The 26838-nt window shown below is 44.2% G+C and overlaps 2 protein-coding genes across 3 annotated transcripts in view; one reads left to right on the top strand and one right to left on the bottom strand.

Annotated features, from left to right (window-relative positions):
- Window positions 1-4104, top strand: part of caln1 (calneuron 1) — a 74022-nt gene extending 69918 nt beyond the window's left edge. For both annotated transcript variants that reach the window (XM_030396508.1, XM_030396500.1), the window contains exon 6: window positions 212-4104. In XM_030396508.1, coding sequence (XP_030252368.1) covers window positions 212-339 — 128 coding nt within the window. In that variant the 3' untranslated portion in view covers window positions 340-4104. The remainder of the gene's footprint in view (window positions 1-211) is intronic.
- Window positions 4105-7221: 3117 nt separating this feature from the next.
- galnt17 (polypeptide N-acetylgalactosaminyltransferase 17) lies at window positions 7222-25568 on the bottom strand. The gene is made up of 12 exons (XM_030405185.1): window positions 24811-25568; window positions 24304-24692; window positions 22542-22725; window positions 19094-19260; window positions 14767-14941; window positions 13757-13954; window positions 12936-13053; window positions 11568-11753; window positions 11157-11294; window positions 10682-10777; window positions 9122-9283; window positions 7222-8494 (listed from the first exon to the last, which is right to left on the bottom strand). The coding sequence occupies exons 2-12, from the start codon at window positions 24542-24544 to the stop codon at window positions 8360-8362; spliced, it is 1800 nt and encodes a 599-aa protein (XP_030261045.1). The 5' UTR covers window positions 24545-24692; window positions 24811-25568; the 3' UTR covers window positions 7222-8359.
- Between the last annotated feature and the right edge of the window lie 1270 nt (window positions 25569-26838).

Here is a 26838-nt window from a genome sequence, read left to right as displayed (position 1 = left end):
AATAAACTAAAGAAGTAAACAGAGGGTAGAACAGCTCTCCCAAATATGCTCGGTGCACTCTCTTGTTTGTCTCCATTATTTTCTCTCCCCGGCTGCAGAAAATGATAAATCCAGAGGCGTGTCAGAAGCTGAAGTGTTATCATCTTTTAAACTGGCCCTCGAGGAACGCTTTTATTAATCCTCTTCTTCGTCTTTCTGTCCGTCTCCCCAGTTCACCCTTCAAAGAAGAACCGTCAGACGTGCGTGAGGAAGAGCCTCATCTGCGCCTTCGCCATGGCATTCATCATCAGCGTCATGCTCATCGCAGCCAATCAGATGTTGCGGAACGGCATGGAGTAGCGGCGCCCACTGTGAGTGGGTGGGGAACAAGCCAGCCTGCATGTGCATGCCAGTGGGTGAGGTCATATCCCTGTTGATAGGAAGAGAACCACGAGGAACAACACGCAAACTAATCATTGACTGAAATCCATTTTTTTGAAATTCTTCTTGATTTTTTTTTTTTTTCTCGAAGGAGTGGCACCTCTCCACCCCGACGTCCAATGAAACCATGAAGCCAGCATGAGGAGTTCATGCAGGACTCCTCCCCCTTTACTCTGACAGGGACACTCAAGGGCTGACATCACACGTAACACTCTGTCCTGTCTGTTTCCCTGATGCAATAAAAGATGTAGAACAAAAAAAAAAAAAAAGTGCACGAGTTCAGAGCCGCTCGCTTTCCCAGCAGGCGAGATTTGACGTGCGTGTCTGCAGATCTGTCACCCACCGGGAGTCTGATGAGCCACCAGGGCTGCAGTCTGGGCCCCACGAGAGAGGAGACAGGAAGGGAACAATTGCCCTCTTGTTAAAGTTCCTGTAAGGACGATTGCAGAACTCGCAGCCACTCGAGTGTACAGAAGGATCTGAACGCGTCAGGCCACAGCTCCTGGAGCTCTCACGGTGCTACGGTACTTCAAGCCCTCCAACTTTCTATTTTCAACTCCTGCGTCTGTGGGCTGGTATGAGGTGCTGGCATCAGTTCATCAGCCCTACCAACGAAGCAGTCAAGCGACTAAGAAGTCAAATTGTAACTCGAGGCTTGTTGAATTCATGAATGAATTCAGAAGCTTTGAAAAGTTCAGTCTCAGATCTTCTCTTTCTCCTGGACGCTGTTGGATTGAACAGTGTCCAGAGTGAAAAGAAAAGGTTTCTGTGTCCCGTTACAGGGAATAAATCCACCCTTCCAATGCTCTCACCCTGTTACATATCATCTATCTGTGGTGCTCAGTGCACTCCAGGAGTTCCTTTGCAAGGTGATTTAATTCAACTTTTTGGTCGACCGACTTTCTCCCATTTTTTTTCCTACATTTCCCCAGGAGGACTCTAGACAAACTCCAGAGAACGGGTGTGAAAATGTCAGATCCAGTTGTGATTTTAATATTCAGGCAGAATAACGGCAAGAAGCTTTCAAATCAGCACAACCTGAATTGAACCTTTCATTCTGGCGTCTTTACATACTTTCACCTGCGTGTCTGTTTAAGCTTTTGCTCTTTAAACCTGAGGAACTGACACCAGATCCCGACATACCAGTGAGGTTTTAAAGGTCCACTGTGCAGGACTTTTTTGGGATTTAGGGGCAGAAATGTATCAAATCGTCACCGGCACAGAGTCCGTCATGCTGCACCACAATGTTTCTACAGGAGACCAGAACGGACAAACCAAACCTCGGCTGTAGAGACGAGGAGGAGGGGGATGTTCAGTTGCTTTCATTCTGCCTCTTCACCACTAAATCCTGCACACTGGACCTTTAAAACACCCTTTTTCTGCCCTCAAACTTGGAGAAATAAAAGAAACTGACCTGCTAACTGAAGGTATAACAGAGGATGGAGATCTAACAGCGTTGAGGTGTTTTAGGGTGGATTTTTTACGTCCTTCAGAATCACTATGAATTAAGTTAATGAAGTATAACTCAGTGCTGTGAGAGTTGAATCCCCTTTTGTTTCATCCACGAGTAGCTGCGCTCAAAAACTGCTCTGAAATTCCATAAAGTTAAAGTTTTTGCATCATTGCTGCCTTTTGCGTTAAATTAGAAGTTTCAAAGTATAAGTTTCATTACATTTAAACTTGAAAGTAAAATTATCCTTTATCCTATCAACATTTCAAGTCTTGTGTTCTCTGAATTTAAATACATCCTGCAACAAAAGATCAAAGATTCCTCTAAATATCAGTTATTATCTTTTGTTGGCGGAAATTATGAGTCGATTAATTACTTGACAAAGAAATCAATGTGTCCGTGACTCACATACTCACTTTAGCACTCACCTTATTTGATTTGCATCCACAGACTGGAAGGAAAATGTGCTGTTTTTCTGAATTTCCAGGATAATTATCTCGTTGATTCAGAAAAAAACAGAGCCCTCTCTTCCACGTGTTTCCTGTTAGGTGGTAAACAAAAATCACTGTTAAGACGAAATTCAATTATTTCATTTTTAAATCATTTTGAAGCGAGAGAACTATGAGAGACTTGCGGGGTGGTAACTGTCTCGCAGCACTGAATCATTCGCGGACCCCGGCCAAGTCCCTCCTCCGAGGTCGGCTCTGAACTCGTGTGCCGGATCTCATCTCAACCTGTGAACCCAGCCGGGCCTCAGAAACACACGTGTTATCAAGTGCATGCGATCAAGTCAGTGTCTTCTGTAAATACCGTAACCTACGTCTGATGTGTCTCAAAGTGTCCGTCGAAGGTGAACAGCATCTCTGTATGTGCATGACTGTCGGTGCTCTCTGCTCACTCGGGTACAGAGGCGCAGGGAGGGAGGTCGGCAGCCAGAGAGGCGGTTGCTTCATCACAAACGCATCGGACGGTGAAGGCCCTTTCTGCTTCCTCTCCACCCTCTTGCCAAAGCCATAAGACTCCGCAGAGGTGAACAAGACAACACAATATAGACGCTTTTTCCCTTTTCCCACGTGGAAACACAAGATCAAACTGCCCTTTGTCGGCAGGAATCTGTCTGTCTCGTAGGATTTGTTTTGTCCCTGTTCTTGTTTTTGCACTGTATCTGTCATCCGTTCCAATGAAATGTCAAAGGAGGGCTGTAGTTGTGTGCGAGAATGCCATCTAGAGGTTGAAGTGAGATCACATCGTCCATGCTGTCCTCCCATCACGGTGTTTGTGTGTTTCTTACTCCCTTACGCACCAGGGGAATGTGATGCCAGGACTCACAGCATCGTACTCACAGCGTCTGGCAAAACGTTTGATCTTAAATGTTAAAATATGAGGATTTTTATGTATATTGTATAGGATGACTCTGATCTACCGACACTGCAGGTAGAGCAGCACTCGTATGTGGACACATATTTAAACGCAGTGTATTTATAGGAATAGACTTCTTGCCTATGGCAGAAAACTCTGTTTGAACCTGTAAAAGGTTTCATCCACGGATGATTTACAGACATCACGTTTTGGAGACTGAAATGAAGAGTATACTTTGTGCAAAAAAAAAACGTCTGCGAAGCCTTGTAGGTCACACTGGTTTTTATTTTTTTTCTAATATAAAAAAAAATTCACACTGATTGAAATCAATTTTGTTCTGTTTTTTTTTATTTTTAAATCTGTTATTACTACAGTACTGGTGGAAACTTCCCATCAGATCCACAGCGAGTCACTGCTGCCATGTAGTGGTTAACTGTAGAAGGTGTTTTATCATTTATTTGTTCTTCAAGAAGAACTTTTAACAAAAAAAAAAGGTTATATTTTTCATTTGGGTATGTTATTTGGGATTTGAGTTACAGTTACTGTAATGAAGCTGCCCCTGCATGTCTCTATCGAATGAAGTAGAGTTTTATTTTGGAGGGGTACCGCGTAGTGTCTCTTCAGTAGCATGGTGGTCGGACCCCACATTGTTTCTGTTATGTAACTTTGTACATAGCTAATACGACGGCATATCTATTAGACAAGCACACACTATACATACTTTGCATGTGCAATATTTAAACATGTAGACTAGAAGAATACTTTGAGTTGTACTATTTATTAGAGGCATAATAATTATAAAGTTGTAAATACTGAAATCTGTACAAAAAGTTAAAGGATTAAGCATTGAGGCAATAAAACTGTGTTTTTTAAAACGGTGTTCCTTGTTTTTATTTGACACTGGACTTGTGTGTATGTTCATTATCACGACACAAACACACACAGACTATTATAAACTAATCAACCTTTAAATTCATCAATTAACTGCTCAGAGTTTCAGTGTTGTTCACCTGATACTTTGTTTAGGAGAAACATTGTTCTGCTGTGAAGCTCCAGAACTTGTGGACTTCACCCGACCGATGTGGGTGAGTAGATAATGACTGAATATTCATTTTTGGGTGAACTGATCCTTTAAATCAGCCCCATCATCAAAATGTAAGAGTCTGTGGCACATACAGAGCTACTTATCTTTAAATTAGAAACCTTAACAACATAAAGTTCCTCCAATCAACAACGATGGAGGTTGAGGCCGGCTCAGAGAGAAAAAATAAACTTTTCCAACAATTACACCAGAAACTTTATTTTTTTTTTCATTTGTAAGGTTGGTTGTATTAGATCACATTAGACGTTGTGCAAGTGTAGCTTATAAAGTGATTTTATCTATTTGGGACACACTTGGACCACAAGAGGGTGGCATTAGGCACAGATCTGGTGGAGCTGTGCTGATACAGTGCACAACCATGTCAGCCATATTTAATTTAAAACATAAATCATTTTATATCATAACATGTCTTGAAGTCCAGCTGCAGTGACTCGTGTTTATAATATATCTGCAGATTTGCTGCTGTTTCATCAGTTTCTGTTGAGTAATGATTTGTCTATGTTGCTATTTTAAACAGATCATTTCAGCGAAGAAGAAGGAGAAGAAGAAGAGGAGGTGACGGTCGTCTGCAGACACTGACCTGCAGTCAGGTAACCAAACACAAATTATTGTTTTAATTATTAGAGGATTATTTGCCCTGTTATCAAACCAGCTTCTGTTATCCTCAGAAACATTTTGTTCTGCAAGATAATTGTCACAGATAAACACATTTTTATGATTTTTTAAGCGTAAATTAAATCAATAGAAGCAAAAAACATCTACTATAGATTGATCAGTCTACATATTTAGAGTTTGAATAGTTTGCAACTAGTCAGCGTGTAAAGACGGACCAGACAGTAGAAGAGTCTCTGTGTTCGCTGTGATGACCTTTAATGTCGCCGACAACTTCTGTAGCCTCATTTAGCAACCATTTTTTTTAATTTACAAGCAGGGTATTTACCGACGTACTTTATATCTTTAAGCAGAAAACATCTTAAGCTTGTGTTAACAACATATTTCAGGCAGTTGATTGAAAACCTGTTCAAAAAACCCACTGACTTTAAGAGTTTTAGGACTCATTCCTGCAGCACTCTGTATTATAACTGATTCTCATGACTCATTTTTAAATGATTTCACCCACAATGACACAGTAATGTAACTAAATTCAGATTTCACCTCCGAAATAATGTTAAAAAGTTCCTCTAACAGAGTCTGCTGTGTTGCACCATCATGTTCCTACAGCAGCCTGGAAGGGACAAACCAAACACTGACTGTAGAGAGGAGCTTTGTCATTTTGTCCACCAACACAGCAGAGGATATTCAGTCAGTTGCAATCTGCAACTGCACCACTAGATGCCACTAAATCCTACGCACTATTCCTTTAATCAACCAGTCTGAAATGTTCCTGTTTGCATGTTAAAATCTACAAAGTAGACACACTCCTGTCCCTGTGCAACCCGCCTGACACACTACTTGAGTAACATCACGAGAGTCTGTTAAGCTCATTTGATCCGACTGTCCTTGGTGTTAATTACAGTAACTGTTGACATTTAGCAGGATTTTACCCGCCCTATATTAATCCTGTTTAATGCAGGGAAGAGATGAGCAGGCCCGCTGTCGTTAAACAGTCTGATCAGCAGTCCGTGTTGCGTTTGCATGCAGACTCTGTCCTCCAGAGCTGCACCACCCTCTCCAGCTCTCTGCTAAAATCAGGCCCTTGTGCTCCCAGCAGGCTCCTCCTGTTTCATTTACATCCCGAGCATTTAGCTGATGCTTCATCCAGAGGAGCTTAGTGCGAGCGAGCAGACAGAGTTCAGCGTCTGGTTCAAGGACACTCTTTCACAGGACACACGGCCCTTTAAGGACCGACTCCATAACTTCTCTTTTACAGGACAGTATCTTTTATGTCGGGCCACCTGGCCGCCTCAGATGAGCTTGTGTAATATTTTGGTGTGCCGCTTTTATAAAGCATATGTGATTAAACTATTCATAAGGCGAGTTGGTGTTCGGTCGCACCAGATGCCATGCAGCTGGGAGCTGAGGGTGAAATCTCTTTTGAAGTCGTCTATTTTTAGAGACGGTTTAAAGGGTGAATTTCAACGGTAGGAGAAAAGATTTTGACCAAAAACCGAGCAAATGGACGGAGCAGCTGAAACGAAAGGGGCCCTGTGTGGGAGTGATCGTATGGGGAGTTTATAACAAAGAAGAAACGTTGGTGTCTTTAAAACGAAGACAGTTTGATCTACAGGTTGAGCGACTCTACAAATCAAATTACCTAAAATGTTAAAGGGACAGTGTGTAACGATTTAAGTAATTTATTAACTCAAATCAACGTCTTCATTCAAGTAAGTCCTCATTGGTGTACAATTATGTCTGCCAACAATCTGTCTTATCCCCCTGAGCGAAGAATTACCTATCTGAATATACATAGCACGGGCAAGCTCTATGGAGGCCGCCATGTCTTTCCGGTTATAAAAAAAACTACGGACTGCCGAGAGGGACACAAAGCACTACGTGGTACTACGTAGTAAGGCTAAACGTGTTTTCGCTCAGAGCTAGCTTGACTGCGGAACCGAGAGGGAACCTCTAGTTTTATAGCCTTAATAACTAACTACATCTTTACCTCATTACTTGAATCAGTAGAAATATTCGACGCTGTTGGGAAAGAGTCCATATTTTGAAAATGAGTTTCTTGTCCGTCAGGGCCACCGTAGCTTCCAGAACGTCGTCAGAACGGGAGGGGTGAGCAAAGGAGTGTTGCAATGTCGAACCTCACAGCTAGATGGCGCTAAATACTTGATATATTACACACTGTCCCTTTAAGTTTAACCAACCAGAATCAAAACTGTACACAGTTAATTAAACAATTAAAAAAACTGCAGTTGTATCTTCAGACAGTCACGAGGAAAAATGCAGGAAATCAGTTGTTTATTGGAAGACAATCTTGGGAGCAAAAATCCAACTGATAACATTGAAATAATTGAATATATGACATCATATACATCTCATCATCTATACAGTAACGATACCGGCCTCGAAGGCCTCCAGCATTTCCACAGTCGTTGCACTTGTGCACTTTTCAGTCACCGACTCAATATTTCTCTCAGAGTCCGCACTTCTATCCCCGTGTCCAAAAAAAAGTGCTTCAGGCTGCAGCCTGGTAGTTTTGGCCGTCTGCAGTAGTTATGGCACTCGGCAGGTAACAGAATAAAACTGCTCAGCTCAACTCCAACTTTGTCCCCTTGTGCATACAGTACGTACAATCATGCTACAAGATGTGCTGCATTCTGTGCTACCGAATGCTTTTCATAAAAATGAACAATAAAAAAGACAAATGCGTCCACGACATATAAAACCATGATGTAGCCCAGTAGCCCTCGACGGTGTGATGTTTGACATGATTTACAACAACGGCAAAAAAAAAAACAGGCTCCAGTACACCAAGTAATATTTATTGTTAATGCCTTTTTCTTCAAATTATAAATATTTACAGGGTCTATACTTGGGCGTTATAGTTTGTTGGTTAACCTCAATTTTCAGGTATCTTAAGCTAAAATGTCAAAGCGCTGATGACGCCTTTCACAACACCGCCGATGTTTTCTGACCAGCGCTTACTGAAAATTAAAACGAGTTACCTTTTTTAAATGATTCTAAAAGACCCTACATGATACAGAATGAAATAATGCTGAGACATTTTTGAGCATGAAGATAAACCCTTACTCCCCCCCCCCACATGAAACAGAACACAGTTTAGGCTGATCCTTAAACCTAAACACACCGTGGAGAAGTGGCACGTACAGGAATTATGGCAACGTCACATCGAAGGTTTGTCAAATTCAGATGGAGAGAGAAAAACAGTCCTCACCCTAAACTTACATCACTTTGAACGTCCAGTTTGTAAAAAAAAAAAACGTTTTTCACAAAAGTCTTCTGTTGAGACGACGAGGAGCCTCGGCCTCATCGGGTGCCCCTCGGCCGAGCGGAGCTCAGCTGAGAGCTCTTGAAAGTGGCCTCTGGTGCGATTGGTCCCAGTGAAATTGGCCCATCAGCTACTGCTTCATGGTGTTCTTGATGGTCCACCTCTGCCCCGAGCAGGGCTGCAGGACCAGCAGGTGGCCGAAGTAAACATTAGCCGGCACCACCTCCAGACAGCGCCCCGTGGCTCGATTTATGATGGACTCGTTCTGCAGGGCAGGAGGAGAGACGGCGTGCTGGTTTTTATCAGGTTTAACAGATGGACTGTGAACCACATGTGACTGTGACGGGGTGAGACAGGCCCTGACGCGGGAAGATGGTTCTCGTTTAACCTTCTCAGGTGTTAATTACAGTCTTTTAATTGTGAGGAAAAAAAAAAGAAAAATCAGCGCCACATTAACGTTTAGACTTGTTGCCACGAACAAGACCGCTGCAGGAAACCACAGCCCGTTTCTGCTGGACTTCTTCTTCACTGCTTTTAAATGAAAGTCTGCTTTATTCTGTGTGAACTCTCTTTTTTCTAGTGCAAATACAGCTTCAAAGCTTCGACTCCTCGGTTTTAAAAAAATCCTCAGGTGGAAATGAAAGACTGATGGAAAATTTACTTTGTGGGTTCATGTCCAAAAAAAAAGAGAAATTAAAAGTCAGACATGCCAAAAGTCAAAAGTGGCGATCTGTGTCCTCAAAAATCGGCCCGTTAGTTTAGAGTAATTACACCATAAATTACATATTAATCCTTTAAGCACAAACATTTAAGTATATTTGGGGGAAATCTATAATTTCACAACACGTTCACATCATTTAGCACTGACAACAGTTTTCTTTCTTTTTCTCACCTGAGAGAAATGCCACGTCTTCTGCTTCACGTTGGTCACCTTTTCACAGTTGAGGAGCTGAGGAAAGCTGCCGATCTGGTCGTCCACCACGCAGCGAGTGTCCTCGCCGGTGCTGCCCAGCGGGCCCAGGAACAGCTGACCCTCTTTGGTGTAACGTCCCAACTGAGGCAGAGGACGGAGATGACACACATTCAACAGTGTGAGGGGGGGGGGGGGGGGTCACAAACAGGCCAGATGGTGTCTACTGTTGCGTTTTCCTGCTGAGATTACGGCTCAGACCGTCCAATATGAATGATTAAAGTGTGTTCCCTGCCGAGTGATACACTGTAGCTGAGATCGTCCTTTAAAACTACACCCACTGCATCAGTCTGAATCACAGGGCTGCTTCAAAGTCTCCAAACAAACCGATCAAATTCGTCATACGTTTGCAGTGCATAAGCCAGGTGTTGTAGGTGTATTGTGCAACGCCTCTTGCAGTCCCTAGAGGTCACTGCTGCTTCTTTAGACACCTTGGGCAGCAATTACCTGCATAAAGTGCGAGTGAGAAACCGCTGCACTGGTTTCATCAGACAGATGACTTAAAAATACACCTGGAGTGTGACTTTTGAAGATAGGGGGTATTGTGCTGCACACTTGCCACATTTGAAGTTATTTTCAGCTCTGCAAGCTTCCAGCATTTTACCACTGAAAACAAGACCAGTACCAGTTTACCACTGCAGGCTAAAGAAGAGATCCCCCGGCGGGCTGAAGGGCAGAGGAAGTGACACTGGCTGACTCAGGGCCTCGGCGCAAAAAAAAAAAGTGCAACACGGAACCATTTTTATCCTGACGGCAAATCCTAAAAGGATTTCAGCTGAGCCTGTGCGAGAAACACAACTGTAAATCTCGTCAACTGGTGAAAAGCGTTAATGAGGTGAGTGTGTTTTTCAAGAGGGAGGCAAAGAAAGTGGTGAGAGATGCACTCTGTGTCTGAAAACCACACGTACGCCTCGTCCCACGTAAAGAACCGTATTAAAGAGGAGAATGTGCGGCGAAAGAATACTTTCTGGGGGCAGCTGCAGCTGAAACGGCGAAGTGAACGTGTCGTATAAGGCGAAAGGTGTTACCTGCAAATAAAACTTGCAACGGGCGTTTGCTGCAAAATCACTCAAGTAAAATATATTAATCACGACAATCCTGGTGTTTATTAATGATGGCCGGGATATAACTGCAATGTAGGTTTACAGATACATGAACGGGCTCTATAAATAGCCACGGCTGAGCGTAGCGGTCGCTCGTGACGACAGCTGTCCTGATGATGTCGGAGGACCTCGCTGATGAAACGGTCGGTTGCACTGTTCTTTTCTGGGTCTGCTGACTGGGGGAGAGTAATATTAAGTAATATTTATGTGTTTCTGCATCAGTTTATGGAGAAATGAACCGGATGCATGCAAGCCAACGACCAGAATGACTCACACAGCCTCATAAATCTGATAAAGAAAGCCAAAATGAGTCTGTACATATGGACAGTTTTGGTCACACGAGTCTACACAGGTGCATGCGTCTGTGTCCATGTCCTACCTGAGGACCCCATCCATGGCAGGGGTGCAGGGTGGCCGTGTGGTTCTCCTTCACACCCTGATCCATACACAGGTGGCTCACTTTAGAGTTGCGAATCTGAAATCACAGAGCATCTTTTAATAAATCGCACTCACCTTCACCTGTCACAGTCATTTGTATCTTTTGTATTCAGGCGTTCAAGCTCAGGATCCAAAACGCATATTAAACATTCTCTACAACCCTGTTTCCGTTCCTTTGTTGCTTGTTTGTTCCAGAGGTTACACAGAGTCCAAATGTTTCAGGGATCGGGGTTGTATTATTTTTTTTTATCCCACAGCTCAGACGGTGTGTGAGGATGTTTGTTTATCATTTATTTTTCTCATCCGTTTTCTGTGGTTTTCATCTATATGTACAAATGCAGCTCACCGTAAAAGTACGAGCTTGTCTCTCCCCCCCCCTCCCCCTTCTTTAATGTCTGGTTTGACTGCTGACTCACCTCGCCGTAGAAGAGCGTGTTGTTGTACCTCCTCATCTCCGGGTAAACATTGTCGAGGTACCACTCAAAGCTTTTACACTGCAGACTCCTCCTCAGCGCGACCCTCTGAGAGACGTCTCCGTAATCAATACCGTGGTTCTGCAAGAGCACGGCGAGTCATTATGGGAAGTCTTTGCTTTACGGAGGCATTTTTTTTCCCCCCCATATGAATAGTTTAAATGGTGCCGCGGAATATTTTAACACAGATCGTCTGTTGATTGCTCCCACGGTAATGATTCGACTAATTCCCAGTTCATCAAAGTTTGGACATTTTTTGTTATCTGCCGTGTGGGAAACATTGTTCATGTGCAATTTTGAAATTAAAAAAAAAAGAAGAGGGGCACAGATGTTAGCGTCGACATCATCCCTCACCTCCACAGGGATGTTCCAGGCCAAGTAGACGTTGGACTTGTACTCATCCATCCAGACCTCAGCCACGCGTAGAGCGTTACGCCGCGTGTGGAAGGCGATGTTACTGTGGTAGGGTTTCTTCATCCGTGCGATGTGAGCCACTCTGGAACAAGGCAGCACCTCCATACTGCCCCCACACAGCCACACCTGCAGGTAGGCGGTTTAAAAAACATGAAAGTTAACTCAGAGCTAGCTAGTTACGTTTGTCACGTTACTTAATGATTTCTCTTGGTTCGAGCATTGTTGGAAACATTTGGGATAACTCCAGTACAAATCAACAAAATACGTTTCGGCCCCACTGACCAGCGTCAACGGACTCTTCAGATATCCAGACTTTACCTGGTGACAGTTGCTGTAACTATCGGGGGTAAAGTGGACACTGCAGAGACGGGTGATGGTGGTGATTTTTAACTCTTTGCAGTAGCTCCTTCTGAAAAAATCGATCCACCGTTTCCTTACGTTGTCCTCCTTAGGAAACTTAAATAAGCTAACAGCGCCGTTACCCTGCACGCTGTGGCATCCAGGAAAGATGCAGAGCGATGTGGAGGAGACATGACTGTTTAGCTGACTGGTTAGCTAGCTGCAAACTATTCTAAGAGATGCTATCCAAGACTCAAGAGTGGGCGGAAAAACCACTGAATGTATTTATACCACTTCTGCAGCAGGGCCGGGTTACGTAACGCGGCCATGATTTCTGACCCGCCCATTAAACCCTGAACACAGAAATGTTGAAACACAGTTTGTGAGCCTAGCTCCAAAATTAAATTCTAAATGGTTGAATGGCTTTTTACATGTTTTAAGGAAATACATTTATGACCTTTTTATTGTGTTTAGAAGAAAATGGCTGAATTTGCTTTACACAGACTTTAAAGATATATACTTTATAACATTTCTGCATTGAAATGTGTAAAAATGACTAGACCTTAAAGTTGGTATTAAAGTAATTGATTAAATTACTTTACTAATCCAACGGCAGAACTAGAAATAGACTTTTCTCACAGTCATCATTGACACTGAGATACATTTGGAAAATGTTCAATTTTCTTTCCTTTGCTTTTTGGCAAAAAAAAAAACCCAAATACTCTGCAGAACAACAATTGACTCTCCATCTCTCAAGATATACAGGAGCAGACTTCCAACCTTCTCGCTCCATGTGACCTATTTATCTCCATTGCCCTGCTGTGAGCTGCACACACAGGGCTGGTCCTCCAGGACTCCTAATGGGGCCTCATTTATCAGCGGTGCCACGCTACGGTGGCCACTGCTCCACTTAAACCTGCAGGGGTAGAAAGGGAGCAGGAAGAGGAGGAAACTGGGTGACACACAAACCCTGATGCCCAGTTCGATGTTCTCCCCCCCGTAGACATCCATGCCCGAGTCGAGGAGGCCGAGTTCGCCAAAGTAGTCGCGGTTGGCAACGAAGGAGCAGCCGATCATGGCGGGAGTCCTGCAACGAGGTTACACAGAACATTTGCACCGGCACGATATGTAATGCAGCACACATACAGATGTTTAATATGTTACTCTGCATGCGTAAAAGTATTTTATGCATTTTTACTTTATTTTCTTATTAGCTAAAATCAGCTTGTTTTTCGTGTTTATTGTGAATTTCAAAAAACGGAAAAACGAAAGAAAATAGGATTTAACAGAAACATCTGGGTGGACATCAAATAATACAAATCCACAAAAACTGCTGTTTTAAAATTACTCAATCAGCAGCTTTTATGTTGTTCTCCTCTTACTAATTCCTCGTTTGTCAGACGAGTTTTTCCCCCAAGAACTTTTGATAATATGAGGTGACACAAACTGGGTAAACACAAAAACCTGCTTCACCCAAAAAGACAGTTTTTCTATTTCCTGCTACTTTACACGTTCACTCCACTACATTTGGTTTGATTAGTTATTAGTTACTTTGCAGACTGCATCGTAGCAAAATTTAAAACTAATTTATTTTGCTGGCAATTGGATAAAATAAAAAAAAAGACAATTCTAATAATAAAAAAAACACTTAATATCGGATCTGATATGTTTACCAAAGTAATATCACGACACATAATGTTACTTTTACTCGAGTATGACTTTGGGGTTTTCTTCTGACACACTGACTGTTTGTTAACGGGTTGATCTGAAGTGTTTTGCAGCCGACTCACCTGATGGGAGCCGATATGTCTCCGTCATCCCACCACTGTTTGGGCGGGTTGATGTACATGCACCACAGCTCCCAGTTGTAGCCGTGGCCCGAGTTCTCGTAGCGCTCCACCTCAAACGTGTCGTGCTTGATGTTATCGATGGAGGGCAGAATAATCCTCTTGTGGTCCTCTTTTATTCTGGCCAGAACCGGCTCGGCCCTGACGGGAGAATAAACACACAAACACACACACACACGTGTCCAGACTTTACAGACAGACGGCACCGAGCTTCTTTTAAGATCCCCCCTCTGTTTCACCCACTTCGCTCAGTTATACAGTCCCTCAAGTTGTACCAACTTTATTACAAATTCTATTTGATTCAGCTCAGCGCAGCTCTGGAGGGCATGTGTCTATTTATGCTGAGTGAACTGGGTTGTGTACACACTCTCAAGTACACACTGGGCTTGAAAACGAATAAGAGACCTATAAAAGAAGGTGTCAGTGGGATTTACAAAAAGGCAGTCAAGTGTTCCCGTCTCAGCCAAATCATTTTCATCTTTTAAATGATTTCTTGAAAACGTACTTTCAAGAATGTCCTGTTTTATTGCTCGCTTTATGTTTTGTTTATTTGACGAGCTATACGTCCCGCCGTATCTTTTAATCCTGATTCCACGGGCTTCACCCTTCTCCGTCACTCCTTATCTTAAAGCCTCTCAGGTGTGAAATTGCTTTCTGTGCGTTCGCTTTATGCTGCCGCTGCCCGTCCTTTGTTCTCTCCTTTAATGATTCTGTAAAGCACCTTGTAACTTTCTCTTTAAAGTGGTACATACGGTCTATTCTTGTTATTGCTCTTATCATTATTTGTAATTCAGTGGTTGTTGTCACACTGCTTGGTTTGGAATACAAATTTTTAAACATTCAAGTCCAAGTGAAGTTCTACCTGAAAATAAGATGTTTTCATTCCAGACGTCTCTGACACTTACAGTACTACATATTAAAGAGCAGAAGTCAATTACTCCCGTCTTACTCACCAGGATGGGGTGAACTCCACGTGGGCGTCGAAAAATCCCGTCACCTCGGCGGTGGCCACCTTCCAGCCCTCGATTCTGGCCCGGATCAGTCCCTCTCTCTTCTGGTTCCTGACGATCTTCACCAGGCCGGGGTAGCGCTTGTTCACATACTCCTCCAGCGGTCCTTTCAGCTGCTCTGCAGTCCGTGAGACGAAGATAACACCGAGCAAAACAACGGGTGATGGTGAGACGGGCTGAGACCTTGAACAACATATTGAAGCCCTGATAGTTCCAGTCTTGCAGCACAGCACTTTGAGCTCTTAAATAAAGGCTAATATCTTTACAGCTCTCACAAAATCACACGTTATGTTTCTGCCTTTCCACGCCAACTAAATAAAATCACTTGTGTCCTACGTCACCCTCTGCTCTGATATCACACCGAACGTTTCTCACTCACAGTTGAGTTCATTTTATTCTAAATTTTTCTCTCTTCAACACCAAGTTAGTTCTGTTAAATCTATTCTCGTGCTGTTATATTCGGTATTAATGTTTTGGATTGTTTTCAGGCCGTCTTCTACAGCCAGTTTTGATTTGTCCATCCTGGGCCACTGTAGAAAAACATGGCGGTGCAACATGGCTTTGTGGATGACCACCTGAAATAAAAAGGGTTCATTCTAAGATGACGACAACACTGACTCTTTAGTTTCAGGTCGTTACGCGCTAATGAAAACACAACTGTGAATATTATATTCCATTTCTGCCAACACATCCGCCTAAATCCCATAAACCCTATAATGAAAAATGTCTGAATGCATCATTTATTAAACTGTAATTAATCAATAAAGCATTGTGATCGTGTTTTGTTAATTACAGACTCAAACGCCAAATCAATATAGCGGAGTGAAATACGTGAAATTGAGCTTGAAGCTCCCGTTTATAAGAAAAATCATCATTAATGCAGATCTGACCTGACTTGGAGCACTGAACTGTACAAGCTCCTCATAATCATTTAACAGCCTCTCATTAATTATCTGCCCCTTTATAAGGATAATAATTATATCATCAAAGTTTCACCACAAGCACACGACGAGTTTCGCGTCGGCAGAGAAAAACAAATGACGCACACAGGAACAGAAACAGTCGGATGACATAAATCTGCCGGCTCGGTTCTCTGCGGTGCTGCTTTCAGCTCCAACACACTCCACGCAACGCGAATCAGAGTCTGCAGCTTCCTGAGTGTCATCGACTGCTCCACCTTTGATCTCTCCATCAACCCATCAGCCTCTTCTCTCCCCCCCGGACACACACACACACACAATCCTTCTTCCTTTGCATCACAAACACACACACGCTTAAAAATTCCCTTAAACAAAAACACATTTCTCATGCTCTCTGTCTGTTCTTTCTCTTTCTCTCAGCTTCTTTTTTTTCCCCCCGTTTCTTTCTCACTCACACTGGCTCTTGATCACAAACTCATTTCCTATGCTGTGTCTTCTCTTTCTCAAACACACACACACACACACACACTCACACACACATCATTCATACACACTTGGGTGTGTACGCAGCAAGGCCACGGAGCCGGCTGACTCGTGCAGGCAGCGAGCGTTATTTGTTTGCATGCCTCGCCCTCTTCCCCTCTGTGATGGATAGCTGGCTCTCAGCCAGTCAGCAGTTTCATGTGAGAGAGGCGAGACGGGGTTCAACTGTCCCCACTTCCTCTTGCTCCCCCTCTTCCTCCCTCCAACTCTCTCTGAAGGAGAGGAATGACAATACTCTACATGTCTCTCATCGTCAAAAAAATATTTGACGCTTGAGTAATGTTTGCAAAAGCTACAGAGCCCGTCTCTTTTAGGAAATGATTTAAAAGCGAGGATTTAATTCTACGGTAGAAGACGAGGCAGGGGGAATCACAAAGTGTTGAATGACAGAATATGGCTTTGTTGGTTTTTCGCGAGATTTGTCGAAAATAAGAGAGACAGAATAACATCAGCTTTATCCTTTAATCCTCGACTGTCTCGTCGTTCTCTTCCCGTTTTCCTCGTTATTTGTGTGTGCTTTCCGTTCTGTCTGATTGCTCCCTCTCTCTCTCTCTCTCTCTCTCTTTCTCTTTATTCTGGTTTTCCATCGCCTCGCGCTCGTTCTCCTCCTCTCTGTCCAACCTCATTTATCTTAGAGCTTCTCTGTCTCTCATCCTCTCCCAGTCCCTGCCACTTTCTCTAATAGCCTAGTTGCTCTTTCAGCCTCTCCTTTCATCCTCTGATGCCTCTTCATCGCCGCTCCTCTCTTCTTCTCTCCTGCTTTTTCACTTATGTCTATATTCAAAACCCCCCTCCCCGCTCTCCTCGTCCTTTATTTCTTTATTTCTTCCCTTCTTCCCCAATTTCTCTCCAACACCCCTCGCTCTTCATCTTTCCTGTACCTCCTCTCTCCTTTACGCGCCGCCTGGTCTCATCTCCTTCCCCTCCACTCGTCTCTCTCTCTCTCTCTCTCTCTCCGTCCCTTGATGTCACAAAGCCCAGCTTGGCAGCCCTGCCCGATAAATAAGACAGGGACATTTCTCCTGTGACATCCAATTGTGGCGCTCCGCCTCTATCTGCCCCGTCTGCCCCTGCAAAAATCCGACGCCATCAGTCACCTCGGGCAGACGCTGCTCCTCAAAAGCAATGACCACGGCTTTTGTCGAGGAGATGCTTATCAGCTTGTCAGGCCGACAAAGGCCGCACCACAAGTGTGTGACGCCTTTATCCCGTAACACTCCGGAGAGCAACGCGTCAGCGTGTTCGTGAGGAACGTATGAGGATGAAAACAGGCGGTGAGTTATGTTTGAAAGGTGGAATGTGTCAATCATTTCCTACAGCACAGATGATAACCATAGTTTATTCCACTGTACGAGGCGAGAACACGTGATCTCATGAATCCATCCGGCCTTCCTCCACGCTCTGGACCAATCAGCATCCTACGAGGAACTACTGGACGCCGCAGCTGTGGTTCGGATGCGACGACCGGCGAGAGACGCAGCTGTTCGTTTGAAAACAACAATGGTAGATCTTAAAGAGGTTAGTGGAGATGCCACTACAGCGACTGTTACACCAGATCTGAGTATTTCTTTACTGGAAGAAGAGCCGTGCTGAGCCGCCACCGCAGCAGCACCACCACCTTTTACGTGCATTACACAATTAAGATAAAGCGAGGCCCTCTGAGCTCCGATGACTCCCTTCGTCAGCAGTGTATCTCACGAAGCCGCCCGTAAAACACACTCCAAACACAGCCCTGGATTTTTCTCATTCCGCTCTCACGACGGCAGGTGATTTGCATGTGGAGGAGGCTCGCCATTAATTATGTAATCCTTTGGAAACCATCAGAGACAACGTGGCACTGAATCGCCACAGCCAGGTGCACTTGTGGGAAATAAACGGCTCGAGTAGGCCCTCGGTCGAAGAGGAGAGGTTGTGCCGCGATCCGTGCACTCACAGGATGGACGCGATCCCGAAGAACATCTTTTTCTCTCTCTCGCTCTGTTTCTCTGCAGAGCACGCGCGAACTTCAGAAGACAGGAAGGGGAGAACGAGGGCAGACGGTCCACTAGTAAATCGATTGCGGATGACGTCGTCGTCTCAGACGGATAAAACAAAAAAAATGAAGGGTAAAAATGTGAAAACAGGTCACCAGATATACTTGGGCGGTCGTTAATATACCTGTGCGGCGTGCTCAAGTAATGTTTATGTGTGGGAAACACATATGGAATCAATAAGAGGGTGACCATAAATATGACCATAAAAACGTGAGAGCATTATCGACCTTATGATCTCTTGGCAAGACATCCAATATTCATATATTCCAGAATGTCAAACTGTCCTTTGAAGCCACTTTAAAGATTTCTATATGTGATTGTAGGATCTCTCACGCTGTCCTCACAGCAGATTTTGTTTGTCTGTGTGTTACTTTCAAACCTTTAATCTCAATAAATCATCTCAGCTAAGCTCTCACATCAAAAACAGAACAAATCTTTTGCCTGAAATGCTGCCGTGTCGTTCGATATCACTTCGATGCACATGTCTGCTTTACAGAATGGACAAAATCGAATCAACAGACTCAAAAAATAATCGTAACCTTTGCATGTTCTAAAAAAAAAACCTCTGAGGAGGCTGACCGGGTAAAATAATGTCGATCATTTGGTGGCTGGTCAGGAGAGAACAGGCCATCCGTCAAACCAAGAGGCCGACTGGGAGCCTTCTGTCACCCTCTGGTTGTTCAGTCCTCTTCTTCATCCGCCCCTGCAGGCAAATGTTTTATCTCCTTTTCCTTATTTGCGATTTGAGAGAGGAAATCTTCCTTTTCTACTCACCGTCGTCGCTGTTGTCGTCCACCAGGATGATTTCTTTGAGCAGGTGAGCCGGGGTGTGATTGACAGCCGAGTGGACGGAGCGCAGGATCACCGACAGAGCCTCGTTGACGAAGATGAAGATGAGGGAGATCTGGGGGAGGTCTCTCGGGTAACTGACCTTTCTGCATCTGTACAGAGACACGCAAACAACGCCACACCATCTGTAACACAAGAACCTTTCCACGCTCGCCTGTGAAGCCACATTCCGGGCTTGTGCACGCTCCACTTATCCTCCATCATTGCGTTAAAAAGACCCAAGCTGCCTCCGTGGGGCTGCTGACATCTTGTTCGACGAGGCTGAAAGGAAAACCACGCGCCGCTTCCTGTTCTGCCAACCAAATTGGCCTATTCATAGTTTGTCTGCTGCAGATAGGAGGCCTGTTTTTTTTTTTCCACTGCCGTTTAGTTTAAGGAGCGCTAATGAAGAGGAAAGAGGCAGGGCGAGGCTCCGGCTCTAAGTTTAGTAAGGGTGGGAGAGGAAATGCTTTCCTTCACTAATCCTCTTTTCCTGTCTTCCTTCGTATCAGCAATCTTATTCCTACATGTAATTTAATTTTAATTACAAGCGATCCTGTAATAAATCCAATGTTTTGATGGAAATTGGTGAAACCGGCTTTTCGGCAGGAAACACTCACATCAGCCTCGGTTGTTATCATAAATAAAGATGTTTATATTCTTATTCTACCCTTTGAGATATTTGACATGAAGCTGTGGGGCTTTTGCATACTTTCCACAAGAAAAAAGGCCTTAATTATAAATACTAAACAAACATGATGACATGATGATGCAGACCATAGATGTTGAATATCAATATATCACGATGTGGCATTAGTGTTTTCTTCTCCTGGTTTTAACGGCTGTGTTAAAGTAACGCGATGTAATCTTCTGAAGTTACCAGACTTGTTCTAAAACTTGCCTTTACTCACATTATTTACATCTTATTGGTGATTATTTATCATAAATGTCTTACATAGTGTCTCTATTTTGGGAAAAATACCAAGTCATCCCGTCAAAACGGTCATACTATAGATTTCCGAGGTATTTAGTGAAAAATATCGTGATAGCATTTATGAAGTCCTTTTGAAAAGATCGAGATATATATTGTTTATCCTGTATAGCCTGAAAATATTGCAACGTTATCTTAACGCTATCCTGCCGAGCCCTCCGATGTATATGATTGAGACTTTTTATTTTAATGAAGCACATTGATTCCAGAGAAGGTTCTGTGTTTGAAGAAGCTCTCCAGATGAAGCCAATTAAAAGCAGAAAAATCTGAGGGGAACATATTAAACACCCCCCCCCTCCCTCCCTCAGGGCAGATGCATTAGGCACTGATATGGAGAATCTATGTTCGTAATATACAAGGCAGGGGATGCCGTGGTAATTATGGTAATAAGAACAGGAGGAGGCCGGGCTGGTGCAAAGCAGCGTAACCAGCGACAGCAGCGTGCAGCAGATAGAAGCGAGCAGCATGAATGATTCCGAGTGTGAGAGTGTGAACTTGTCACTTTACAAGCACAGCTTCATTCACTAATCTGAGGAGGCAGCTCATCAGCTGTTGGCTTTTCTTTAGGCACTTCTGTTCAGACGTACCTAGTTTCTTATCAGCTGATATACACCCACACGGCTCTTAGTATAATTTCATAATGTAGGAAAGAAAGTTGAAGCAAATAAATGTAACAGCTCTGAAGAAGACAGTAAGCAGATTTAGAAAAATTCCCCTAAACCACAGTTCTTCTTTGTTTCTTCACATCCCTCTCCCTCTCCGTCTTTTCACCGCCACTTCCGGCTGTGCGCCTTGGAAAGGGACCTTCAGTTAAACATAGGAAACTCCTCAGAATCCATCATACATGCTGCTGCTGAGCCTGAAGATATCACACCCCAACACGCTTCACACGCCGCTTTGATCCCGGCAACATAAAAGACCCCCCCGAGTGACAAACGAGAGTGCTGGATCCTGATTCCTCCACTCCGCAGCCCCGAACACACTCGCGCACAGTTGGTGGCAAGCGTTACGCCCGAGGCTTCCTCATCATCGCTGACTTTCAAAAAGAAGGACTGTTACTCGATTAACCAGCAATGTGGGCCAGAGACACAGACACAAACTCTTTACAGGACCCGCACGACGAACAATATACTACCGCCGCGAGTTGACGTGTGCACGCTCACCGACACACGCAAGGATCTGCATATCCATTAATAATAAGCAGAACAACAAAGTGTTCCTTTAATGTGTGGCTGGAGCATCCATGCATGCCTGGAGATCAATAGCCAGCCTGTGATTGCATCTGCATCAAACACGAGTAAGAGGCAGCGAGGGAGGGAGAGCGAGAGATTCAGCAGGGACGGACGAGCGCTACATGTGTGTTTGCCTGATCCCGCGAGAAAGGTCGTCAAAACAAATCTTAGATTTGCGCAACTCGGCGTGCATGTTTTGGACTTTTCGCACAGATGATGCACGCTCAGCTTTCATCCACATGGGTGGAAATGGAGAAGATCTAAATTGTATGAATATAATAAGGAGTATTACTATTTTAATCATTTCATAACAATAATGAAACTTATTACGTTTGGTTACTTTTTGATAACTTCTCTAAAAGATGTTTTACATCGGGCAATAACTCCTGATAAACCAGCTATATTACATCGAAAAGCAATGTGAAAAAGAAGCAAAACAGTGGACTGAATGTTATATTCTACATTTACGGAAAATATATATGTCATATTCAGAAATAACTTACATAATGACCACAAATTTGATTGGTAACTCCACTGTAATTGCATATTTTCCCTCAGTTTCTGTGTATGTATGTAGAGATAAAGATAAAGATAAGAGAAGAAACTCAGAGACAACAGCCTGATATCTAAAACATGGCACACAAGGAGGAGGTGGGAGTGACGTGTGGAGCTGCCATGCGCGTCAGGTGGGCTGCGTGGTGCGTTATTGTGAAGCATGAATGAATCAGCTAAAGCAAAGAGAGACGTCAGTGCTCAGAATGAATGTCTCTCCACATCCAGGATCTCAGTTCGTCTGGTCAGTGCACACAAATCACCGTGAACGCTTTTCATCGGAAGCGAGTTTTGAATCTTAAATCTAAATCTTGTTTTTTCTTATTTTCTTATTTTGATCGGTGGCGGGCGTTTCTGGGTGATTCTGTAGAAAGATAATAGATCGTCGACCCAAAACATCAAATGCCATCTCTACTTCTGAACAGTGTGTCTACAAACAACAATTGATATTTCTGCACAGTGTTTCCTCACAACAAATTCCATCAATCTCTATTTTACTGGTCAGAAATGGACAGATCGTGTCTCTATTATGGATAAAACTTATATGACAATAAGTTTTACAGCCTGTAATTGTTCTGAACTAACATTAAATACCAAGTTTATCCGCTCTCGTACTCACTTTCCAGGCCGGTGGTCCGGTATAGTCCGATCCAGAGAGATTCTGTCGCTGAGGTAGGCGTTGTAGCCGTACTTCTCCCTCAGGTATTTAGCGTCGCTCTCCTCAGCTGGCGACAGCGTGGCAGGGAGGCCGCCTTTACCCCGACCCCCGAAGCCCTCAATCAGACCCAGAGATTTGGACAGACCTGGGAGAGGCAAAAACAAGATTACATGTCAGGATCCTTTAGTCGGGCTGAGTCACTCTCCCCTCAGTGAGGCGCTCTGTGGCTTACAGCCGATAGCCCGCCTCCACATCACGGCTCCAGCCGCACATGAACATGCAGTGTGTAGTCAGCGGCTGTCAAAGCAGGTGAAACCTCTGAGCCGCGTTCACATTATGACAAGTGCTGGCACAGATTCACACAGAGCATCTTCACTGTGCAGATATATTCCACTAACAGAGATGTGTGGGCCCGTTCCAGGACTTCCTACTCTCACTGAGGTCAGCAGCTCCTGTGTGAAAACACCACTTGAAACACTTTTAATGATAGAAGTAAAAACAAAAAAAAAAAGGCTGCAAACTGTTATTGGAGCTTCAAGGATTTCACTGTTTGAAACGAGGGATAAAATAAGCTTCTTCTTTGTGAGACTGGATGTATTTGTGGGCGGAAGTGTGATTAAAGTGACTCCATCAGCGTGGCGAGCTGCGTTCAGAGCCTCCGCGTTGGCAAACATCCTGCTGAAGAGTCCTGAAGGCAGCGGACTCCTCAAAGCTCCGGCTCTGTAGTCGACCCTGACCTCTGACCCCGTTTACCCCTCCTGGCAAAGACAGCGCTCCTTCAGGGATTCATTAAATACAATGCTTAACTAGAAGGGCACTCCGTAGAGAACTCACCTCATAGATACAAGCTGCCTAAAAGATCCAGGATTTATCTTGCAATGATAAAGAAAGTGAGGAAAAACACGTGATCTGTTCCTTTAACCAGTTCTGCACCAAAAGCTACTGGGATCTATTCAGGGCAAGTTTCCCGGGAATCATGGGAATTACATAGTTTTTGTGTAAACATGCTGACAAACCAACAAACACGAAGACACAAGTGAAAACTTCTCCGCTGAGGGAACGAGGAAAAAAAGCATCTGCAGTGTGTTTTAACTTTTAGCTATTAATTATCATTAATAAAAGTTCATTTTATAGTTTATCAAACTTTAGTTAACAGTTATTTCAACTGTGAAACGTCTTATAAAACCTTAATAAAGCAAATGCTATAAAGATGAGTTACAACTTTTCAATAATAAATGATATAATTCATCATTTATAACTCATTTTATTGTTTGTTAACGGTGAAATAACTATCAACTGAAGTTTAATCAAATATAAAATCAGCAGTCAAAAAGTGAATTTCTGTTTTGATGCTTTTGTCATGAATTCAGGATAATTAAATGTGTTTATTCATGCAACTAAACCCGGATTTGACCTTTAAGTAGGTCTTTTAAATGAAATGTTTGATCATAAATCATTTATAATTTCGTTGTTGATCTTTGCTGCCCGGCTGCAGAGGTGAAATACTCTCATATGTAGCAGTTGAGAATGTTTTTTCTTTCATAATCTCATCAAACTTGTTTAAAATGAAATAACGTGGGGTGTGTGAGGAGGAAGAGGAGGAGGTCGCATCATCCTGTCACATCTCCGCCGCTCCAGGAGAAACTCTTCCTCCCTCTGCAGACTCCTGGAGGGAAATCAGGTCGACGTGTTATTTCAGTTTAAATGTTACGCCGCTCTTTACCGTTTAGCTGCCGGTACACCACGTCCTCCAGCGAGCTGAGCCTCTTCAGCAGCACCTCATGGCTGATGTTGGGCCCCTGCGCCGTCCCGTTGCCCCGGGGCCTCTTCCCGTCCGCCGGAGCCTCCGGACCGGCGGCTTGGACGCTGCGTGTGTTGCACTTGGCCCAGAAAGTCATGAAGCCAGCAACAGCGAGCACGTTCAGCACCAGTAAAACCCTCCATCTTCTGAACACAAAAGCCATTAAAAAGTCGCCGGTGTCCGGGCTCCGAGTGTCGGGGGGACAGGAGGAGGAGGAGGAGGAGGAGGAGGAGGAGGAGGAGGGGGGAGTCTCCGGAGAAGCCGAGGGTGTCACAGATTCAGGGCTCCTGAGGCTGATGATGTGCGGGAAGCTGCGGGGATAATTCAGCATAATGACTCAGGTTAAAGCTCACAGAGAAACAAACACACGTTACTGCAGTTTGGAGCCTGTCATCGCATCGACTCCCGCTCATTAATCTGCTCTCTTACCATTTGGCACCGGGGTTATTTTAGGTTGCATCCCCCTTCTGAGCAAATTCGGGGCGCCTGGCCATCGGCTTCCATCCGTGTCAGCGCCACCTCAAGCCGGGCTGCAGGATCATGCACGGACGATGTTAGACAAAGCCAGCAGCTGATCTTGAGGGAACAGATACTCCTAAATTATTGAACAAGAGAGCAGAAAAAAAATCAAGTCCGTTCTTCTTTTTCTCTCCCTCCTCCTGCTGCGTCTGTAACAGTGATGCGACTGAGGAGCACTGCGCGCAGGAAAATCCTCTCAGACACTCAGAGAGAGAGAGAGAGAGAGAGGGAAAAAAAAAAAACCTTCCAAATGTTCAGTCAACCTTTGTGCTCCCTGTTTGCCCGCTCGTACATCGTCGATCCGGCCGTCACACGCTGTAACATTCACAGTGAGCTGCAGCGGAGGAGCCTGGAGCTGCGGGATGTGAGCGCTTCAGGAGCCGCAGCATCCTCCGGTGGAGCTTCAGATGATCCGGCACCGCGGCAGCAGCAGAGAATCGCGCCCTGATCTCTCGTTTCTCACATATTCCATCACTCCCTCAGCGCACACACGCCGACGATTTTCCTGTCATTCCACACGCCCCTTCTTGTTTGTTGCGCCTTGTTATTTCCTCTACTTCTCCCTATAACCTACACGGAGCTCCATATAAGGGCGCTGGAGGAAAAACGTGGAGTGGATCCGGCGACGTTTCACTTCGCAGCAGGGCAGCGCCGGTGGGTGGGGTGTCTGCTCACTGCTGCCTCATCATCTGCAATTAGGGGAATATTCAAATGTCTCTCAGGGGTTCCCACAGTGGGGTTCTGGGTCCACTGGGGAGCTTTAGGCTCGTTTTTTAAATCCCTTATAGACCAAAAATGTATTTTTTAGTGATCTTGTGCCATTACAGAGATCAGTGGCGCGCACAGACTTTTTGAAGGGCAGGGGCGAAACGAAGGGCACTTTAGCGCACGCTTTGGCTCCCAAGAGGGCACTTTAGCGCATGTTTTGACCCCAAGAGGGCACTTTAGCGCATGTTTTTACCCCAAGAGGGCACTTCAGCACATGTTTTTACTCCCAAGAGGGCACTTTAACACGTGTTTTGGCTCCCAAGAGGGCACTTTAGCGCATGTTTTGGCTCTCAAGAGGGCAGTTTATCATGTTTTAACCAGCCAAGGGGGCAGTTTAGTGTGTTTTAACCAGCCAAGGGGGCACTTTGACATGCTTTTTTGACTCCCAAGAGGGCACTTTAGCACACGTTTTGACTCCCAAGAGAGCACTTTAGCGCATGGTTTGGCTCCCAAGAGGGAAGTATATCATGTTTTAACCAGCCAAGGGGGCAGTTTAGTGTGTTTTGCCAACCAAGAGAGCACTTTGACATGCTTTTTTGGTTCCCAAGAGGGCACTTTAGCACACGTTTTAGCTCCCAGGAGGGCACTTTAGTGCGCGTTTTTCAACAATTGAGCCACGAAGTGGGACGACTGCTCTGCAGAAATATCATCACCCTCACAGAGCTGGTACCGACAGTAACCCAGTTCTGCACGTCTCAGGTTGTGTTCCTCCTCATAAAGAGGGCATCTTATTGATTAAGGGCACTGATTATCTGATATGACACCCTGTGGTTTATTTGTCTGCCACCCAAGCGTAATGAATGGGTGGTGGAAAAGATATTCCCACTGAGATAAAATTAAAACACACCACAATATATAAAAGTCTGTGATGAGTTAAAGTGTCTCATCGTGCAACAGCAAAATGTGTTAGAAGTGTTAAATTAATGACACATGAAGGTGTAAGCAGCATTTTAATGTTGTAACTGCAGGTGGTGCTCCACTGATTTTTATATATATATTTATTTTCTTTTTCTTTTTTTGCACGCTGAATAAAACTGGTGTGTCTGTGTATCTGCAAAGGAAACAAGATGTTAATAAAAAAGTTCATAATTTCCCTCACACAGCCGTCAGAATGCGACGTCTGCACATCATTAGATTGTTTGAACTGTGTGTAGGAGTTTCCACTGCTGC

This window comes from Sparus aurata, chromosome 2 (assembly GCF_900880675.1).
Source record: "Sparus aurata chromosome 2, fSpaAur1.1, whole genome shotgun sequence".
In the NCBI taxonomy this organism is placed as follows: Eukaryota; Metazoa; Chordata; class Actinopteri; order Spariformes; family Sparidae; genus Sparus; species Sparus aurata.
The sequence above is the reverse complement of the archived record's forward strand: the minus strand, read 5'-3'. Positions and strand labels throughout refer to the sequence as shown.